At 43.8% G+C, this 20,081-nt stretch overlaps 1 protein-coding gene across 3 annotated transcripts in view; it reads left to right on the plus strand.

Moving 5' to 3' along the window:
- The window catches only part of PEX14 (peroxisomal biogenesis factor 14), a 143,959-nt gene that overhangs the window by 95,612 nt on the left and 28,266 nt on the right, over positions 1–20,081 (plus strand). For all 3 annotated transcript variants that reach the window (XM_040461052.1, XM_040461042.1, XM_040461055.1), the window contains one exon: positions 19,888–20,016. In XM_040461052.1, coding sequence (XP_040316986.1) covers positions 19,888–20,016 — 129 coding nt within the window. The remainder of the gene's footprint in view (positions 1–19,887; positions 20,017–20,081) is intronic.

Raw genomic sequence — 20,081 nt, forward strand, 5'->3', positions numbered from 1 at the left:
TTTTAAGACTCTGGGTACATAGCAGTAGTTTTCTAAATAATCTCACCAATCCCCTCACCAGGTCTGAGAATAACTATCTTAATATACTAAACGTGTCTGGTCTCTAAAACAACAACAACAAAACAGGAACAAGACCACTTTCTCAGATTATTTTTATTTGTATTTATTTGATTAATAACATAGTTGAACTTTTAAAATGTGTTTATTTCTTCTCAGAAATGTTTATTCAATCCTTTATTTTCTGCTGGGATATTAGTGCTTTACTTATTGATTTTTAAATGCCCTTTATATATTAAGAATATTAATTCTTTGTCATGTTTGCAAACATTTTCCCCATTGTTCCTTGCCTTTTTTGTTTTTTAATATATAAAAGTGATTATTTTCACATAATAAAATTTATCAATCTTCTAATAATTTCTCCATTATTTTATGAAAGAGATGCCTTCCCCATAAGTATTAAATAATAATAACTATAGTAACAACAACAGCAACAGCTAACATTTATTGAGGGGTGATTATGTGTCAGTTGGCACAGTGCCTTTATTTAATCACAGGAATCCTCTGAGGTGGGTATTTTTTAAAATTATTTTCTTGCATTTGAGAAAGAAACTAATGAGAGAGGTTCAAAAGTTTATCCACAGGGGCACCTGGGTGGCTCAGTTGGTTAAGCATCCAACTTCAACTCAGGTCATGATCTCATGGTTTGTGAGTTCAGGCCCCACATTGGGCTCTGTGCTGTTAGCGCAGAACCCTCTTCAGATCTTCTGTCTCCCATTCTCTCTGCCCTTCCCCCCCCATGCTCTCTCTCGCTCTCTCTCTCTCTCTCTGTCTCTCAAAAATAAACATTAAAAAACCCATAATTTAAAAAAGTTTATCTACAAACACCGAACCAGCAATGAGTTAAATATTCACACTCATTTTATTTTAGTATATGTGGTTTATGTGTTTATATTTAACTCTTTAATCCTGAAATTAATGAAGTGAGGTGAAATGATGCTCTTCAAACATCACTTTTCCCGAAACTGTTCTTCAAATAGTTTTTCCTTATTTGTTTGTTTTTCTTCCTTTATTATATATTAAATTTCAGTATTAAGGAAGTCTCTTTCAGAGATATCTGTTGTATTTACTGACCTATATACTCTTACACAAGTGCCACAGTGTTCTGATTTCTGTATCTTTATCATCAATATTCACATATACATGAACAAAATTCACTCCATTGTTTTTCTCTTTCAAAAACATTCTGAGTTAGAGTTCTGGTTTTCAGTCATAACCAAGTAGCTTGTATCAGAATAACATTCCCACCAGTAACAAATACAAATTCTGGATAAAATATTTTGAAAATGTTGTTTAAAGGGACAAGAAAGCAACCAAATGCAACCAGAAATTGGAGTGGATTTGATTCTTGAGAGAAGGAACAACTGTGAATGAGAACAGGCTATGTATGACTTTTCCCTTGAGGGACTCCCAGGACATCAGGTTCTAGCAGATATAAGTTAAGCAGAAATTGGCAGAAACCACCATGTTGGTTGGAGGAATTAGGGGATAGATTTCAAAGAGGCCAGAGTGGCCAGAACTTGAAATGGAACTTACAGGAAGAAAAGAACTTTGGAGGGCATAGCCCCAGCCTGAATATATACACCCCTGAAATTCTGGGCTAGCTTGTGAACTGCCCATGCACTGGGCAGGTGTCACAGGTTCCAGCTGATTTCAGCAGTTCCTACTGTAGGAAAGGCAGGATTTAGTTTGAGTCTTATCAGACTAGAAAGTCTTGGTATAAACACCTTAGGCTTTCCTTTGAAGCCCCAGAAGCAACACCCCTTAGGAGGAAACAGGAAATGTCTACAACTGTGACATTTTCCTTAGGATGAAGGTTTAAGCACACACAAAAAATACATAAAACATAAAATGGCCTGCCCCAAATTAAGGTGATCTGCCAATAATTTGACTGCCTACTGGGACCAAACTGAGTTCTTCAGAAGGAAACCACAGGATCCAGAGCCTCTATAGCCTATCATCCAAAATGTCCAGTATAAAATAAAAACTTTCTAGACATGTGAAGATGAGCAAACAGGAACCTGTGACCCTTACTTGAAATGAAAATCAGAGAAATAGACTCACAGACAAAAAAAACCTGTAGCCATAAAAATGTTTAAAAATATATATGAAAAATATGGTGAAAGGATGAAGAAGTGGAAGTTATAATATAGATACAGAAGCTGTAAAAAAGAGAACCAAGTGGAAATCTTAGAACTGAAAAGGATAAAACCTGTCACTGAAATTTCAGTGTTTGAAATTAACAGCCAATTGAACACAAGAGAAGAAAGGGTCAGTGATCTTGAAGACAGGTCGGTAGAAATCATCCAAACTAAATTACAAAGAGGAAAAAAAAGGTTGAAAAAATAGGATCAGGGCTTCACTGATCAAGTTGCCTAATATACGAGTAATTACAGTCCCCAAATCTGAGAAGAATGAGATAGAAAAAATATTTGAAGAAATGTTGGCTGAAAAACTTCCAATTTTGATTAAAACACGCACATATGGAGCAACCAGGAAGCACGGCCAACTTCAAGCAGGATAAATACAGAGAAAATTCCATCTATTATATCAGAGCGAAGCTGCTGAATACTAAAGATAAAGAAAAGGGAACAGTGCTCAGAATGATGGCTGAGTTATAGTCAGAAGCCATGTAGCCCAGTAGGCAGTGGAATGACATCTTCAAAACACTGAAGGAAAAGACTGTCAACCTAGAATTCTATACACAGTAAAAATATCCATCAAATGTGAAAGGAGAAATAATGATATTTCTAGGTAAAAGCTGAGAGAAATTGTTGCCAGCAGACATGCATCGTAATAAATAGCAAAGGAAGAGGGGCGCCTGGGTGGCGCAGTCGGTTAAGCGTCCGACTTCAGCCAGGTCACGATCTCGCGGTCCGTGAGTTCGAGCCCCGCGTCGGGCTCTGGGTTGATGGCTCAGAGCCTGGAGCCTGTTTCCGATTCTGTGTCTCCCTCTCTCTCTGCCCCTCCCCCGTTCATGCTCTGTCTCTCTCTGTCCCCAAAATAAATAAACGTTGAAAAAAAAAAATAAAAAAAAAATAGCAAAGGAAGATCTTCATACTGAAGAGAAAATAATGCCAGGTGGAAATTTGTATCCTCAGAAGGGATAAAGAGTATGGGGAAGGTGAAATATGTGGGCGAATATAAAATGCTATTTTTACTTTTATTCTTAAAATTTGTAAAAGTTGTCTAAAGCAATAATAAGATAATATTTGGGTTTATAATATACACGTATATGTATGATGGGCATTAGACCAACAGCACAAAATGTGCAAGGTGGTGTAAATGAAACTGATTTTTTAAAAAAAATTTAAATGTTTATTTTTGAGAGAGAGAGAGAGAGAAACAGAGTGTAAGTGGGGGAGGGGCAGAGAGCGAGGGAGACACAGAATCTGAATGAAGCAGGCTCCAGTCTCTGAGCTGTCAGCACGGAGCCTGGTGTGGGATTCGGACTCATGAACTGCAAGATCATGACCTGAGCCAAAGTCGGACGCTTTACTGACTGAGCCACTCAGGTGCCCCTGAAATTGATTCTTAATAAAATGTGTTAATACATACAATAGGGTACATATAATAATATGTATCATATTAAAGTTCTTAATATGTAAAGTGGTAGGACATTAGAGTAGACTCTGATGAGTTAAGAATGCATACTGAAATCCCTAGAGGAGCCAGTTTAAAAAAAAATTAAAAAAAAGTATACTTAAAATACCTAGCAGAGGAGACAGAATGAACTCCCAAACATTTCTTATTATTCTCACTTGTGCATTCTTATGTGCTTAGTAAGCTAGCCTTTTAGAACTTCTGAGAAAATTTAAAATAATTGGGATTTTTATTAGATCAAATCTTTCAAATTAATTTGAAAAGTCCATTCCATTTACTTCAATATTTTTGTTGCTTTTGCAAGGTTTTCTTTATACAGGTCTAACATATTTTAAGATTACTTATTGTGATTTTATATATCTTGCGGCTACTGAGAAAGGAATTTATTTTTAAATTACTTATTGCTGGTGCATAAGAATGCTATTGAATTTTTAAAAAATACATATTATAGGGGCGCCTGGGTGGCTCAGTCGGTTAAGCATCCGACTTCGGCTCAGGTCATGATCTCGTGGTTTGTGAGTTTGAGCCCCGCATCGGGCTCTGTGCTGACAGCTCAGAACCTGGAGCCTGCTTCGGATTCTGTGTCTCTCCATCTTTCAGCCCCTCCCCTGCTCATGCTCTGTGTCTCTCTGTCTCTCAATAATAAATAAACATTAAAAGAAAACATATTATAAATCTAGCCATCTCATTAAACTTTTTTATTGAATTGATTTTTCTAGATATATAATCATATTATCTACAATTGATTATTTTGTGACCTTCTTTCCAGTTCTTAAACATTTTAATATTATGTCCTGCCTTATTGCATGGGATGGAATTTCGAAAATAATGAATGAGCTCATAACGGTAATGAGCGTTATGGTAAACAACTTTATTTTAAAGAGAGAAAAAAGAGGTTGTCCCCAAGTGTTACAGATGTATCCTTCAGTTATTAATAATCTGCAGTCCACTAAATACCAGTACGCTGTATTCACTTTTATTCACACATTGAACAGATATTCGGTGAATGCCCACTACGAGTTGATCCATATGCTAGGCCTTGGGGATACAGTGTGAATAAGATAGACAGTAAAAGTTCAATAATACAGACAAAAGGAAGGTTACAAAGCGATCTATGTTCGGCTACCAGAGGAATATTGTCCAGATGGCAGTTGCTATAGACCGGTGTCCGGCTGGGTGGCTAGAGAAAGCTCTGGTGGTGGGAGAGAGTACCCAGAACAACAGACAGTATCGGAGTAGGACTGGGAGAAGTCCACAGTGGGTGGGCCACTGGGGCAGAAGACTGAAGAGCACCGGTCCTGTCAGGGGCTGGGGAGCAAACCAGTTTGCCTTAGCGCAAGGTGAACATACAGTGAAGTTTTACATTCACCTGTGGGGCTCCTTGGAGGCTCTAAAGAGATGTTTCAGGGACAAAGAGGAATCAAAAGGTGGGACTCTGTGTTTGCTCCAGGCCCCAACTGGCTCTCCCCAAACCTGAGCAGCATTACTTTGACCTGTTTTGCATACTGAGTTTCCATGTATTTATTCCTTCTACACAGTTTTGTTGGACACCTACCAGTGCCAATAGAACCTTCCTGCTGTTCTAGGAACTGGGAATATAGCAGTGAATAAAACAGCCCCCAGGCTCTGCCTTCGTGGAGCTTACATTCCAATGGTGGGGAGGAAAGGAGACCATTAGGGGAATAAATGTATAACCGTAATGTAAGTGGAGTGAGAGCAATGGAGAGTTCTTGGAAGGTTGCGATTTTAAATGGAATGGTCCGGAAAAGGCTCCACTAAGGTGACATTTAAGCAAAACCTTGAAAAAAATGAGGAAGCAAGCCATGCAAGTTTCTGGAGACAAAGAGTTCCAGGAAAAGGGAACCATTTGTACCAAAGCCTGAAAAGGGAGCATGTCTAGCAAATTCTAGGAACAGAAAGGAGGCCAGAGTGCAGGCAAGGTGGGTCATAGAGCTTGATATCTTGAACAGATATTCGGTGAATGCCCACTACGAGTTGATCCATATGTTAGGCCTTGGGGATACAGTGTGAATAAGATAGACAGTAAGAGTTCAATAATACAAGACAAAAGGAAGGTTACAAAGCGGTCTATGTTCGGCTACCAGAGGAATATTGTCCAGATGGCAGTTGCTATAGACCGGTGTCCGGCTGGGTGGCTAGAGAAAGCTCTGGTGGTGGGAGAGAGAACCCATAGAGGTCACAGCCTTGACAGGAGGCGAGGTTGTATAGAGCAGTGTTGATCCACATGAAGACTTTGGTTTTACTTTTAATAAAATGGGAGACCATCATAGGGTTTAAGTAGAGGATTTACACAATCTCCCTTAAGCTTTTACAGGATCACCCTGGCTGCCACATTAAGAATAGACTGTTGGGGACACCTGGGTGGCTCGGTTGGCTGAGCATCCTACTCTTAATTTCGGCTCAGGTCATGTTCTCATGGTTCGTGAGTTCGAGCCCTGCATCAGGCTCTGCGCTGGCAGTGTGGAGCCTGCTTGGGATTCTCTCTCTCTCTCTCTCTCTCTCTCTCTCTCTCTCTCTCTTTCACTCTCTCTCCTCCTCCTCTCTCTCTCCCCCTTCTCTCTCTGCCCCCCCCCTTCTCCCGCGCCCCCCCCCCCCCCTCTCTCTCTCTCTCCATACATAAAACTTAAAGAAAAGAGAGACTGTTGGAAAGCAATAATGGGAACTGGGAGAGCAGTCAGGTGATAAGTCCCCAGTCACATCCCTGGCTATTATGTGACAAATCAGAATATCCTGACTTGTTGGATCTGAAGTCTGAAAGAGAAGCAGAAGTTAAGGATGACTCCAGGGGTTTTGACCTTGTGACTAAAAGGATAGAATCACCATTAATCTTGATGGGGCCAGATTAGGAGCCCGGTGTTAGACACGGTAGGTTTGAGGGCTCTGTTAGGCATACAGGTGGAAACACCAGGTGGGCAGATGGGTTAATGTGAATCGAGCTCAGAGGGGCGGTCTGAGCTACAGAGATCAGTTGAACGATGTTAACTTCTTGATTTTGATGATTGTACTGTGGTTATGTCTGAGCGTGGACTCCCCGCCCCAGAATCAGGAAATGAATACTGAAATACTTAGGGAGAAGGGGCAACCTGTCTGTAACTCAGTCTCAAACAGTTCAGAGAAAAAATAATTATATAGATAGACTGGTAGAGAATAATAAAGCAAATTTAGCATTTGAAGAATCCGGGCGAAAGATATGTGAGAATTCTTTGTACCATTCTTGCACTTCTTCTGTAAGTCTGAAATCATTTCACAATGGAACACCTTTTTAAAAGCGAAGGAAAATACAGACATTCCAGATAAACAAAACTGAGGCAATTCATTGCCGGCACACCTGTGCTGAATGGAACACTAATGGAGTCTTCAGGCAGAAAGAAAATGATCCTTAACTGAAGACGCAGAGGACACAGAAATGCAGGCAGGCAAGGGAGGGGACAAATAGAAATAGATATTGGCTGCATAAAATAAGTGTCTTTCTTGTGGGATTTAAAACGCATGTATGATTGAGATGTATGACAGTAACACAGGCAGAAGGGTGGATGAACGTGTTGGAATTGTTGGCAAAATGGTAACATTTCTCAGTTATATGAAACAGTAGTAAGTCAAGAGTGTGTTGCGGTACCTAGCGCATCGGTTCTCAAGACATTTCGGGCCTAGCACCCCTTTCACGCTTAAGAATGGAGGACCCCCCCATTAGGCAAACATTACAGTGATCATCGTTGTGGACACACAGTCCACTGATGGATGCTGAAATTAGAGGTGAAAGTTTGAGAGTGTCTCCTCCAAGCTATTTAGTAACTACAAAAGGAAAGTTAGTAACACTACAGTGAAGAAATCTATCAAAAACCACCTTGACTACAAGCCAGTGGAGGGGAAAGCTGAATTAAAAAGTTGGCAAGAAGAGAAAAGAGGGCATTAAACAGATCAAAAGGAAAACAAATTGTGAGATGAAAGAGAGAAACCCCCAAATTTCAGTGTTCACGTTAAATGTAAATAGACTACTCCATTAAAAGCAAAGTTTGTCAAGGTTAGATTAAAAAACAAAACAAAACAAAACCTAAACCCCATCCAGGGCTGCTTACATCAAACATACCTCTAATAAAAAGGCACACAGGATTAAGAGTAAAATGATGGAAAAAGGGACTGTGCAAACACTAACCAAAAGAAACCAAGTACTAATACCAGACAAGATAGACTTAAAAGTGGAGTGAGAAATAAGGAAATTTCAGAATGATCAGTCACATTTCTAAGTATGTATAACCAAATAACATAGCTTCACTGTACAGGAAACAGAATGGGCAGACCTGAAGGGAGAACTGGACAAATCTGCTCTTACCATGGAAAGTTCCAAAACGTCTTTCTTAGGAACTTATAGAACAGACAACAATCAAGTTTCTAACAACACAATGAACAAACTTACCACACACACACTGTGTATCTGCACATATGTGTATATGACACTGTACCCAGTAAAGACACGAAATATGCAAAAATTTCAGCCTCACTAGTCATCAGGGAAATGCAAATTAAAGTCCAAATGACGTAATCACTTCCCACCCACCAGAATGGCTAAAATGGAAAAAAACTGAATCTGGTGTTGGATGCAGAACAACTAGAATTCTGCACTCCTGGTGTGAGTGTGAATTGGCCTGACTACTTTGGAAACTTGACGGTGTCTGTTCACCTGAAATATGCACACCCCATATAATCCAGCAGTTTGCCGCCAAAGTGTATGTGTAAAAATGTGATTAGCACCACTCTGGAACAGACGGATAAATCGTGCTTCATTCTTGTCCCGCGTGAGAGTACTATACAGCAGTCAAAGTGAATGAACCGTGGCTACGAGCACCAGCAGAGGCACCTTGCAGAAGCATAATGTTGAGCAAAAGAAGCCCATTGTGAAAGAATGCTTTCTATATCATTCCATTTATGTAAAGTTCAAAAATAAGCAAATTTCATTCGTGGTGCGAGAAGTTAAGTGGTGACTGGGAAGGATGCGTGAGGGCTGCTCCTGGAGGCTGTTGTATTACCTTTTTTTTTTTTTTTTTTTTTTTTTGACCTGGATGGTAGCTACATGGAGTTTTTCACTGTGTGAAAATACATCAAGCTGTAAGCTTAAAATGTGCTTGCTTTTCTGTACGTATATTGAATGCCAACACGAGTTTACTTAAGACTACAATGAGGCCATTCTTCTACCTTTCAGGATGACAAAGAAAAAGCTTGATAGCATCATGCAGGCAGAGTTGTGGGAAACACATGTAGACTGGTGGGAAGTAAGTGGAAACCACCTCTAAAGGAGAGTTAGGCAATGTTGATCAAAATCAAAACTACTTGCAGGGACAACTTGCACATGTTTGAATGGCACATGCAAGGACTTGTTTTGGGGCTTGTAATGTATGTTCAATAGGGGACAAGTTAAATAAGTTACGGTACGTCCATGAAATAGAATGCCTTGTAGCCACTAAATAGAATGAGGAAGCACTACAGATACTAATAAGGAATACTCTCTAAGATGTCTTAGTTAAAAATAGCAACTTGTAGGATAGTAAATACTATTCCATGCTATTATTTGTACAATATGGATATATATGTATGTATGTATACACACACACACACACACACACTAACATATAAAAAGTGTATTATATGGGTATAGAAAAGCACTTTCATATGTTCATAGACTGTGTCTAGGAGGCATCTAAGAACCTAGTAGTGGTGGTTGTCTCTGGAAGATCGAACTGGATGGCCAGGTGGCAGGAGTGGGAGGGGGACAGCCTTTCACTGCATACCCTTTGGTATCTTGGGAATACAGAATTTAACTATGGGAATATACCTGTCAAGTGTTAATTTTTAAAGCAATTGAATACCTTTCCCTTAGAAAGGTGTTTTGCAGGATACCGTTGTGTTGCTCCTCAGTAAGTCTGGTACAGCCACATTTTTCTTCACATTGAAACAGATCTTTGGTTTAACACCAGATGACATGGTTGGCTTGGCAGAAGGGTGCCAAGATGTATGGGGGGGGAGGGATGTTCCCGTGTCAGGGTGCGCAGACTGCAGGGTGTGTGGGAATGCACTGATGAGCAGACAGCAAATTCAAGCCTCCTGTGTCATGCCCACTTGTAGACACAACACTCCTTGAATGGAATGGTAGGCCCCTCCCTGTGGCTTCTAGTGATAATTTTCCTTCTCTCTTTTCTTCTGAACATGTATAAGTTGAATTCAGATTAAGTTAAAAATGATGCAACTCTCCTGCTTCCTTTTGTTCTTTTTTTTAAAAATGTAATTAAGATCAAGCTATGAATATAACATCTGCTTTTTATGTCTTAATGTATCAGAAGCATTTTCCCATGCCATCAGAAATTGTTCGTGAAAATGTACACAGTCGAATAACAGCACATAACTGAAATGTGTCCTAATTTGTCTGCTCAGCCCTCTTCACACATTTATGTTGTTCAAATGTTTTGCTCTTCTTTTTTTTTTTTAATTTTTTTTAACGTTTACTTATTTTTGAGAGACGGACAGAGCACGAGTGAGGGGCAGAGAGAGAGAGGGAAACACAGAATCCAAAGCAGGTTCCAGGCTCTGAGCTATCAGCACAGAGCCTGACGCGGGGCTCAAACCCACAAGCCATGAGATCATGCATGACCTGAGTCAAAGTTGGACGCTCAACCGACTGAGCCACCCAGGCGCCCCAAATATTTGTTCTTCTTAAAAATATGGTGAGGAACCATTTTTGTACATTAGTCTCATACTACATTATTTCATTATTTCTGAAAAGTTAAATTGTTGAGTCAAGAGGTTGTGAACATTTTTAAATACTCTTGAGACAGAGTGCTGAATTGTCTTCTAGAAGCTTCTCAGTTTGCACTTCCAGCTTTGGGTGTTCTAATGCAAAAAACGTCGTTTTTATTTTGAAAGAATTCAATCTTAACAACTTTACCAACACATCTGAATGATATGCCAGAAGTCAGGGCGGGATATCAGTATTTCCTTTGAACATGAACAGAGATTTGGAATGCTTCCCCCGTGTTGTCTGGAATCCTGCCTGTCCCCACCCGCAGGCACCGGGACCTGAGATAGACTGCTTTACTGTCTCTGTAGCTCAGCTTCCTTCCCTGTAAATTGGGAGCCAAAGGGGGCTCCCCTGCCACCTCTGGCCGCATGGGTTACACACCACACGGGCCCACGAGGTCCACGGACACGGTGATGTGGAGTCCCAGAGTCACGCGCCTCGGCGGCCCTGCTCAGGACTAGTATTGGGGTTCAAAGAGTTAAATATATACAAAGCTCCAAAAATTACTCTTTGACAGTTGGGTTTAAAACATTTTGGCCGTTATGTCTAGGTGGAGAGTGAAAATGTGAATGGTTTTTAAATTCTCTCTGTGCTTTGTTTTCCATATTTTCAGCAGTTGAAGTGCTATTTTTACTGTCAGTAGATAGATATGCCTATACATTACGGATCTTATGTTTGTATATTAGACAGTATTACATGTATTATATTATAGGTAGAAGACAGACAAAATATCCTTTCAACATAAGCAATTGGTGGGGAGGAGGTCTTCCTTAGGGAGGCTGCCATTTAACCAGGTAAGGAAGGTGAGGTCTTGGCTCTCACATTGCCTGGCAAAATAAGCACTCAAATATTTATGGATTTGGTTGAGTTCTAAATATTTATCTCTACGCTAGTAATGTTGACTATAGCAACCAATACCAGATTCATTTGAGCTACCCAAATAGGTGGTGGCAAAATAATTTATGTACCGTATTGACCTATTAGGACATAGCATGTTTTCATGTATTAATATCAGGTTAATATGAGGACTTAAAAACCATCTGATAGCTGCATGGTCATTGAAAGCTTTAGGAAGCTGAATGCCAAACAATAAGCCTTCTGATCTTATACTTAAGATTCAGGATGTTAAAGAAAACTCCAAATGAACGGCATCACAGTCTAGCTGGGTGACTGAGGAGTGCGTCTCGATATATTGAGCTTTTGTGCCAGCGTTTTCCTTAAGGAACAAAAATCTCCCCCTTGATTTGGGTCCCACAGTAGAGTTGTTTCCCAAATCAGTAACATATGAAACAGCGTATGGCTGTCCCTGCCATCCCAAAGCAAATGTTTGTTTTGTTGCAGTGATGGAAACATTTCCATTGGTGAAGCAAATATTTAGAGCTGAAAGAAACATTTGGGCGGCCAGGATGTGTCAAAATAGAACAGATGCCTGCCTTTTAAAAACACACATTTAAAAAAAAAAAAAAGAAAGAAAGAAAGAAAGAAAGCCACCTTGTACTTGGCTGCTGTGGTTATAGCCACAATGGGTTAAACAAGAAATAAGAAAATGTGGATATCATTCTAATCCCAGTTTCTGGGCACATCTCTGTACCTTTTTGTGCCTTGGTTTTTCTCTTCGCGAAAATGAGGATAGCCATTTTAAGTGATTTTGCTCAGGATTCAGGGTTTCCCCCCTCCAAATATTCTCTTTGTTCTTAAAAAGTAATCATCCCTTTTGAATCAGAAATATATTCACATGGAATACATTTCATAAGGATAGACAGTGAACAAAGTGCCTTCAGTCTCCGTCCCCAGCTACCAGTCCCCTCCCTGTTTGTAACCAGTATTTCCTGTGTCCTCTCTATTTTATGCATGTACACACAACTAAGTAGAAGTGTGTGTGTGTGTGTGTGTGTGTGTGTGTGTGTGTGTGTACGTTGTGTGTGTGTGTGTGTTTTGTTTTGTTTGCACATAGAGGCTCTGTATATCCTTCACGTTTTCACCCTGGGCTCCATATATATTCTTTTTGTTTTTCTTCTTTTTTTGAGGCGATTGATTGATTCTAAGAGTTTGCTTAGTAAAAATGTGCTAGCTGTGTCCGATAGTAGAGAGGAGCAGGCTCGTTCCCTGCTCGTGCTTGAGCCGGCCCCCCCCCCCCACCCCCGAACATGGCGCTGAGAATCTGGTTCTGCCTCTGGGGCTCACCATGGGCTGTGGGTAAGTAAGTCACTGTCCCTCTCCAAGTCCTTTTCTCTTGATTTTTAAAACAGAAGGAAAGGGAAAGAATAAGAATAGGAGATAGACCAGATGAGCTCTAACTTTTCTAAAACAGGAGCAGGATTCCAGCAAGTATCGTTGAAAACGTTTATTAATTTGGCTTTTCTGCATATGCACAAACATACCTTTGGCTTACCTGGCCCTTGGCATTCAGGTAGCTGTGATTCCTGATTATCACACCCTTTGGTCCTTAAAGATACTGCTCGTTCCCCAGGACTTGTTCAGTGCACCGTGGGAGGGCCGACTTCTCAGCCTGTTGCCAAGGACCTACTGGCTCAGACACTGCTGTCCATGACAGCCGGCAACAATATTTGCAATGCTGTTAATCCTTCGGAATTGATGATCAAATAACAAAATCAACTCCTCTTTGTTTTTGTTTTTAATTTAGCGGAGAGGGATTAAAAGGGGAGAAAAAAAAAACACCCTTTAGACTATAGATCTAAAAATAGACGTCACGGATGCTGATTGGAAACCCTCCCAGTCTTTCATATGAGAGATCTCAATTTGTGTTACACAGAGGGGCAGCTCACTTCTGTCTTGTTCACCAGTTATACTACTCCCCAGAGAAGCCCAATAAATTTTATAGGGAAGTTTCCTCCTTATGCGGAAGGAGCTAAGCTCAGTGACTGGTGTGGCTGAAGTAATTTAGGGCTCCAAGGGAGTACAGTACGTCTGGCTCGTGGAACACCGTATCCGAAGCCAACGTACAAAACCCGGGCATCTCGGTCTTTGATACTACAGAGCTCTGGATCCCGTGGCCCCAGCCTGTCTGATTTGGGAGGGAACTGCTCCCCCCAACTTGCATTTCATTCACCGCCCAGACGGTCCTTCTGCGTGCTCTATTGGTAGTGACAGCAGAGCTCGCCACTGCTGTGTGCTGGCGTTCTCACCACTAACCGTCTGAAACCTCCAAACTTGGACTTGGCTGAGTTTTTACGTCTCTCGTCTGCCTCTCTGAGACGCAGAGATCCTCTCCCACTGCCTTCTCTCTTCAGACTTCCAGCGGAGCCGGGCTGCCCGGTTCCTCAGTCTCGAAGCTAACCGTGCAATACGTTTTGCACTGGCTTTTTACTCAGTGATTTATACTCGGAGACGTGGCTGGGTGATATCCAGTGTCCTTTTGTCTTTGTGTTTATTTTTCTTGCACATTTAATGTATTTAAAGGATATATTGTCTTTATGGTTCACTGGGATAAGGAGGGGGTGGGTGCAAGTTTTAATGAGAGGTCCCCGGCTCCCTGTGTTGAGATGAGAATTATATTCTCGATGAGATATCTTTCTTTCTTCCCTTAGGTGGCAGGAGGCAGTGTTTTGCTGCTTTTTGAAATAGCATTTCTACCTAACGATTTTTAGAAGGGTACTGAGAGGACGTTCAATTTCAGGACATCATCAGCAACTTTTCTCCTGTTGTCTGAACTTTCCTCATTTAAGGAGACAGGGAAGTCTCATGTCTTGTTCCTGAATTTCCGTATCAGTATCAGGATGGTGGGAACCAGCCCTACCATCAGATCAATTTTTATAAAAACTGTTTCATTCGGGGCTGATGATGTTTGCAACTAATTTTCTCAAAAACTGTTTCCACTGCGCGGGAATAGTTAATCAGTAGAGGAGAAAGCACTTGGCTTATTTGCTTAATATTTTAACCAAGTGAATTAGACAGGTTGGGGGGCTGGGGGAGGGGATAAGAAAGTGGGTGGGGGAAGCCCCATAAACAAGGTGATATATAATATTTTTTTTGTTCTCCTTTTAAATAAATACCGATCAGCTTTATGTTCAGAGACAATAGGAGCCGTTGGCTTAAATTTGCAGTTTACTGTATTTATGGCTGTAATATCAAGGTGCTGCCGTCGTAATTTCATGCCCCAATGAGAAGAGCAAGGTCGAAGCAAATGCTTCCATCGGCATCTGCTAACACACTAACTCATAAACAAGGCCCGGCTGGATCAGGTGGCACGGAATAATACAGGCTAATGAAATACAGCACAGCTTTCCATTACTGTTAGTTTTTACAGTGTCGTCATTACGTGTAATTTATGTTTAAAAAATTCAATTTTATACAAGGCACTGGGAAATAGGGGTCTACAGGTCATCCAACGACTTTTAGAGGCTCTGAGAGTCCTTATTGTACTCTACTGTTCCAACAAAATGTTAATAAAATAAAATAAAAATACTTTTTTCCCCCCTTTCCCCTCCCCTAGCCTTTTCTGAGAGAGTTGATTTTTCTTTTAATTTGGGGAGTATTTTTAGCCAGCTGTCTTCTCTGCCTCATCTCCTTTCAGAGTGTGTGTGTGCATGGGGAGATAACTAGTTGTGTTCTCAGAGAGGTGACCCCCGCACGGTCTCCGCGCGTCCCAGATGAATCACCCGAGTCCTACACACGGAGGGACTGTGATGGGGGAGGCAGATGGCCAGAGTGGCCAGCCCGCAACCGCCACCCTGCGTCGCTGGCCCTCTGGCCCTGTTCCCTGATCCCAGTCAGACTTGACATTTTTATTATAAAACTCGGGCCAGGCTGGAAGGTGCCGTTGGGTGTTCATTACCTTGCTCATTTCCAAACTATTCCTAGCCCTGCTGTCCCGGTTGTTGTTTGACCTAAAAGACGCAGACAGTGCTGCTGTCTGCTGTCATCTGTCTTTCTGCTTCACCTGCACAGGGCCAGGCCCCGTGGCAGTGCTCAGCGGTCACTGAGGACAACATTGAGGTGACTTATTCTGAGAAGCCCTTGCACAGCCAGTCCCGCAGGAAAAAGGCAGCTCTTCCCAGTGCCCAGTTTTGTCTGAGTCCCTGCAAAAGGACCCGCAGCAGCGGCTCCCAGCCAGTAGGCTGCGGCTCCCAGAGTCAAGGGTTTGGTTTTGTTTGCATTTTAACCGAAACCTTTAGAAAAAGAAAACAAATCGGGTCTGTCTTCTAGGGGATACAAATAAGCAGGTGTGGCCGCCCCGAGGCCGTTCACTTCAGCTGCTGCAGCAGTAACATGGGGCTTTATCAATCAATAGCTTGTAGCTTGCTCGCTGAGTTCTTTTAAAAGAATCCCACCCTGGAGAAAGTGTTGGAAAAGAAATCTTTGACCCGCCTTCTGCACCAGAGCAGCAGCCGCCTCCTCGGGAAGGGCACTGGTTCTGAAAGTAGATTCCAGAGAAGAGGAAGAACAGCAAGTCCACCCCGATTCCGATGCCCGGTGCGCACGACCTTCACCTGCACGATCAGAACTGAGAGCTCTTGGTTTGGCCCGTCAGGCAGCGGTGGTCTTACGGGTGAAATGGCACTGCCTGTCAGAGGGAGGCGCCTGGCCTCCCGCTCACTTGGGACAGGTGCCCTCGCCCCGTTCTCTTCCTCTTGGCTAAAGGGAGCTCAGTGGATGGAATCACTGAGCGGGACTTTCTTAGTTTTACTCTCTATCAGCAATACATTTTAATTGTCACAGACCAGGGCTGATAGCTCTTGGAATTGGCAAGTGGCGGGGGTGAAGTTACTGAAAGCATCTAAATGCAAAGGGCTGGTGATATCAGATGATGCAAATTGACACCCCAACTAAGGAAGATTTTCGGCTTTATTGAAATTGGCTAATTCTCCCAAAGGCAGCAGCTAACGGAAGACTTGAGGCAGCTAGGGGAGGGGAGGAGTTTGCCTGCCACAGGACGGTGACACTCTTCACCCCCCCGTGTCTGCTCTGCTCAGCCCTTGCTCGGGTCCCTCTGCTGTTAGATTATTCCTTGCAGATAGCAATCAACTGGAAGGAAGTGTGTGTGTCTAATTTGCATGAGATTATTTAAAACAACAACAAAAAAAAGGTCTGCATTAGTCAGGGTGATGGTAAACAACGCAAAGAGATGCCTTTTATAATATAGCCAGTGCCTCAGCGTTCACAGGCAAATATAATTCACTTCCAATTGGCGGTTTCCTTTATTATTCCTTTTAACCTTTTGGATTCTGCAAGGTCTCCATCTAAGCTCTCTCTGCCGTTTGTCTCCTGGGGGTGGGTGGGAACCTGGATGCCCTGTCCTGTGCCCCAGTCCCTCTTCCCTGAGGTCAGGGTTGTTTCAGCACCAGGAGCCCATGACTGGGTAGGTAAGTGTTGTGTCCTGAAAGAGATGACCCCCCCCCCCCCTTCCTGCCGAGGCTCTGAGAGTCCCGAATGAATTACCTGAGTGTACAGAGTCCTGAACCTGGTCTGTCCTCCCCACTGGGGCTGGGGCACTCAGAGGGAGAGGACACCAAGAGAGGCACAGGCACCAGTCTGTGTGAGGGCTTAGGATTTATTGGGAGTTAGACTATTAGAACGAGGCAGGGACCCTCGACCCTTGTCCCTCTGGGGTCGTTCAAAAAGTTGTGTAGGTGTCATTTGCAGATAGGATCCAGGCGTCGGCTTCCCATGTTGTTGTGGCATAGCCCCAAAACACCATTCATCGGCTCTTACCTGAGGCTGGGCTGCCAGCATGAGAGTGAGAAAGACCATTTAGTGCTTCTCTCAACCTCTCACAAGCTTGAAGACTTAGGACGGAATTTGGAATTTCGGAGCCTACCCTGTGTTGTTTCTGTGCTGGGGGCGGGCGAGAGGTCTCCAAAGCCTTGGTCTGTCAGCAGGCAGCACCACGCCCTAACTGGTATGATCAGAGGCATGTTTTCACCTTGCTTGGGTCTTAGTTGTTGTTTTTTATCTGTTAAATGAATGCAATGGCTGGGATAATGGTCCAGCTCTGAAATTATATTATTCAGTGAGATCATGAAAATGCTGATTTTTTTTTTTTTTACAAGAAGAAAAGTGATTCATTTTATGTAACTAAATCAAAGTCCCGGCCCTCCGGAGGATTAGGGATATCAGAATTCCAGCCAATGTAAATTTAGAGCATCAAATGATAAGGTCTCTGAAAAACAAGAGCTCGGAAGGAAGTGCTGATGCCCTTTAACCGCAGCCTCACTGGTGGGCTCGGCTGCAATAATGCAAGGAACATGTTTTATTAGGAAAACAGGCTCCGTAAAAGCCCGGGGCCAGAGGGCAGGACAGCGGGCAGGGAGTGCTGTCCCTTTAACCAGCTGCAGCTCTCGGGGCCGCAGCACAGCCCGTGACTTACTGTAGATTTCCCCAGCGCTAAACATTATCGTACTTGTTTATATTTGAAAGAGCCAGAAGGGAAAATGAGAATGCAACTCAATGCTCCTTTTGGGAAAATTATCCTCATTTGCAGCCAGTGGCTGACAAGGCACACGAACCACCAGGTTTATGAAATTCCGTAGTGTCCCAGTGACCATCAGCCCGTGCTGACGCCGCACGTGCACGCACTTCTCCAAGCAAGCGGCTGATGATGAGCTGGTTAGAGTGGGCCTTTCCTGCTGGAACCCTGGAAGGGGTTCCCCTCCCTCTCTGGAGGTTGACTGGCAGGCACTCTCAGGCTGGATGGAGCCTGAGAAGCACACGCTCAGGGTTCAGGGGTTTTCCTTCTGTCCTGCCCTTTTCTCTCGGGAGGCCTTGGGAGCAAGCTGGGCCATTTGGGAGGAGGAACGTCCCGTATAGCTCCCCACATACTCAGAGGTAGCTTTTGTATCTGAAAGCGCTCAGTGCCAGCCTTTTCATCTGCCACGTCAGTCTGTTGAGAGCGGGGTGCGCCGGGGGCCACCCCAGCAGCGTTCAGGCTTCACAGCACGGTAGCCTTGCCCACCACTGGCTGGCTCCTCTGTGTGCGGAGGGGGAAGGGGCAGAGCTGCAGTGTTAAATGGGGACAGCCCTCAACCGCTCAGCATAGGGAGGGGAACAAAGGGTCCGGGGCCGTTCAGAGTAGTTCAGGCCTTCTCCCTGACCACTTGCGTAGGGCCTGAAAAGTTGGAGAGGCGCTCGGCCAACTACAGGCCCGTGAGGTGTGGGGCAGCGCTGTGCTTCGGAGCATTAATGTGCCCCATCTATTAGCCCCTCGGCACAGAGCATGCGGCACCAGGCTCTGGAAGATGCTGATCCTCTGAAGCTCCTTGTACTTGATGCACCCCCAGGGGCAGATACACCATGATGTGGCCTCTAATGGAGAGCTGCCGACCAGATGGGGAAAAGCTCTCGGCTCTCGTTTCAGAGCCTTATGTGGCGGCCGCACTGGATCCTGGGATTCCTGGAGCAGCACCGGCCGGCCAGAGTGGTCTTCGTGGGCTGGCCGTGACCTCCCCGCCGCTGCTCCCGCTCTTGGCGGCCCCAGCACTTTCGTACCCCCTGTAGCCACTTCTCGGGCCCGGCCCGCGGGGAAGTTTCTCTCACGCCTGTGCGCCACACTCCGTTCCTCTGCTCCGGGTTGGTTGGCACCCTCGTCCTCTTCCCCCAGAGCCGGCGGCCCCCGTCAGCCTCAGCCGTGTGTGCCCGCGGGAAATGGGGTCCCCGCGGCGCCCCCCGCCCCGGCCTTGTATTCTTCCACGGGCAGATCCTCTCCCCACGCTGTAGCCACTGCAGATGGCGCCCTGCTATTCCCTGCCGTCCGTCCCGAGCGCAGTGTGCTTCAGTGTCAGGAGGATTAAAACAAAGGGAAGCAGAAAAGCTAGCCAAAGGCGGTACAGGCAGCCTCTGCTAGGCTGGGGCAATAACCATCTGAAAGTTTGGGCCTGGCCTTGTTTTGATCTGTTTTCTTGTTTTATTTTCTTCTTTACATTCTATATCCCATTCATACTAATCACAGTCAGTCCTGATTTTTCTTTTTATTTCTGCATTTGTCATAAAATAAAGCAAATTATTCCCGTCTTCGGAAACGATCGAGACTAATTAGTCGTCTCACCCAATAATTAGTTTTTTGTTTCCCTGTCTGTTTTCATGCATTATTGTTAGTTTTTTCCCCTCTTTTTTTAACACCATTACAGATTAAAATGAGCCACATTTGCAGTTGATGGTATCTGTTTTCGGGGGAAGAATGGAGAATTGCAGTACGGAGCGACTTCAGAAGCAGCAATAAACTCAAGGATAAATTAAGGAAATTGAATGAGCCACATTTGGAAGCAGTGTTGAGGCTAATATTCTGTCGCTTAAGGTTAAATTGCAACCGGGAGAGGTTCCGGAGAATCCGAAATCGGGGAGGAAACTTACCACGATGCTAGGCAGTCTGTGGCTCTAGGGGTCGTTTCTCAATGAAGATTTCGTTGCGGCCATGGACAGTGGCAAAAGGTATTCACCTGCAATTATGTCCTCTTCTCCCCCAGGGCTGACAGATGAAGAGATCGATTTGGCTTTCCAGCAGTCGGGCACGGCTGCCGAAGAGCCTCCGTCCTTGGGGCCGGGCACACAGGTGGTTCCTGTCCAGCCCCCTCACCTCATTTCTCAGCCGTACAGTAAGTCACCCGCTCAGACGCCTGCTGTAACCTTGATTGGGGTTGAGGATTCCGGCCACAGAGCA

The sequence above is a fragment of the Herpailurus yagouaroundi genome, unplaced genomic scaffold (genome assembly GCF_014898765.1).
Source record: "Herpailurus yagouaroundi ecotype Mexico unplaced genomic scaffold, PumYag 77, whole genome shotgun sequence".
Taxonomy (NCBI): Eukaryota; Metazoa; Chordata; class Mammalia; order Carnivora; family Felidae; genus Herpailurus; species Herpailurus yagouaroundi.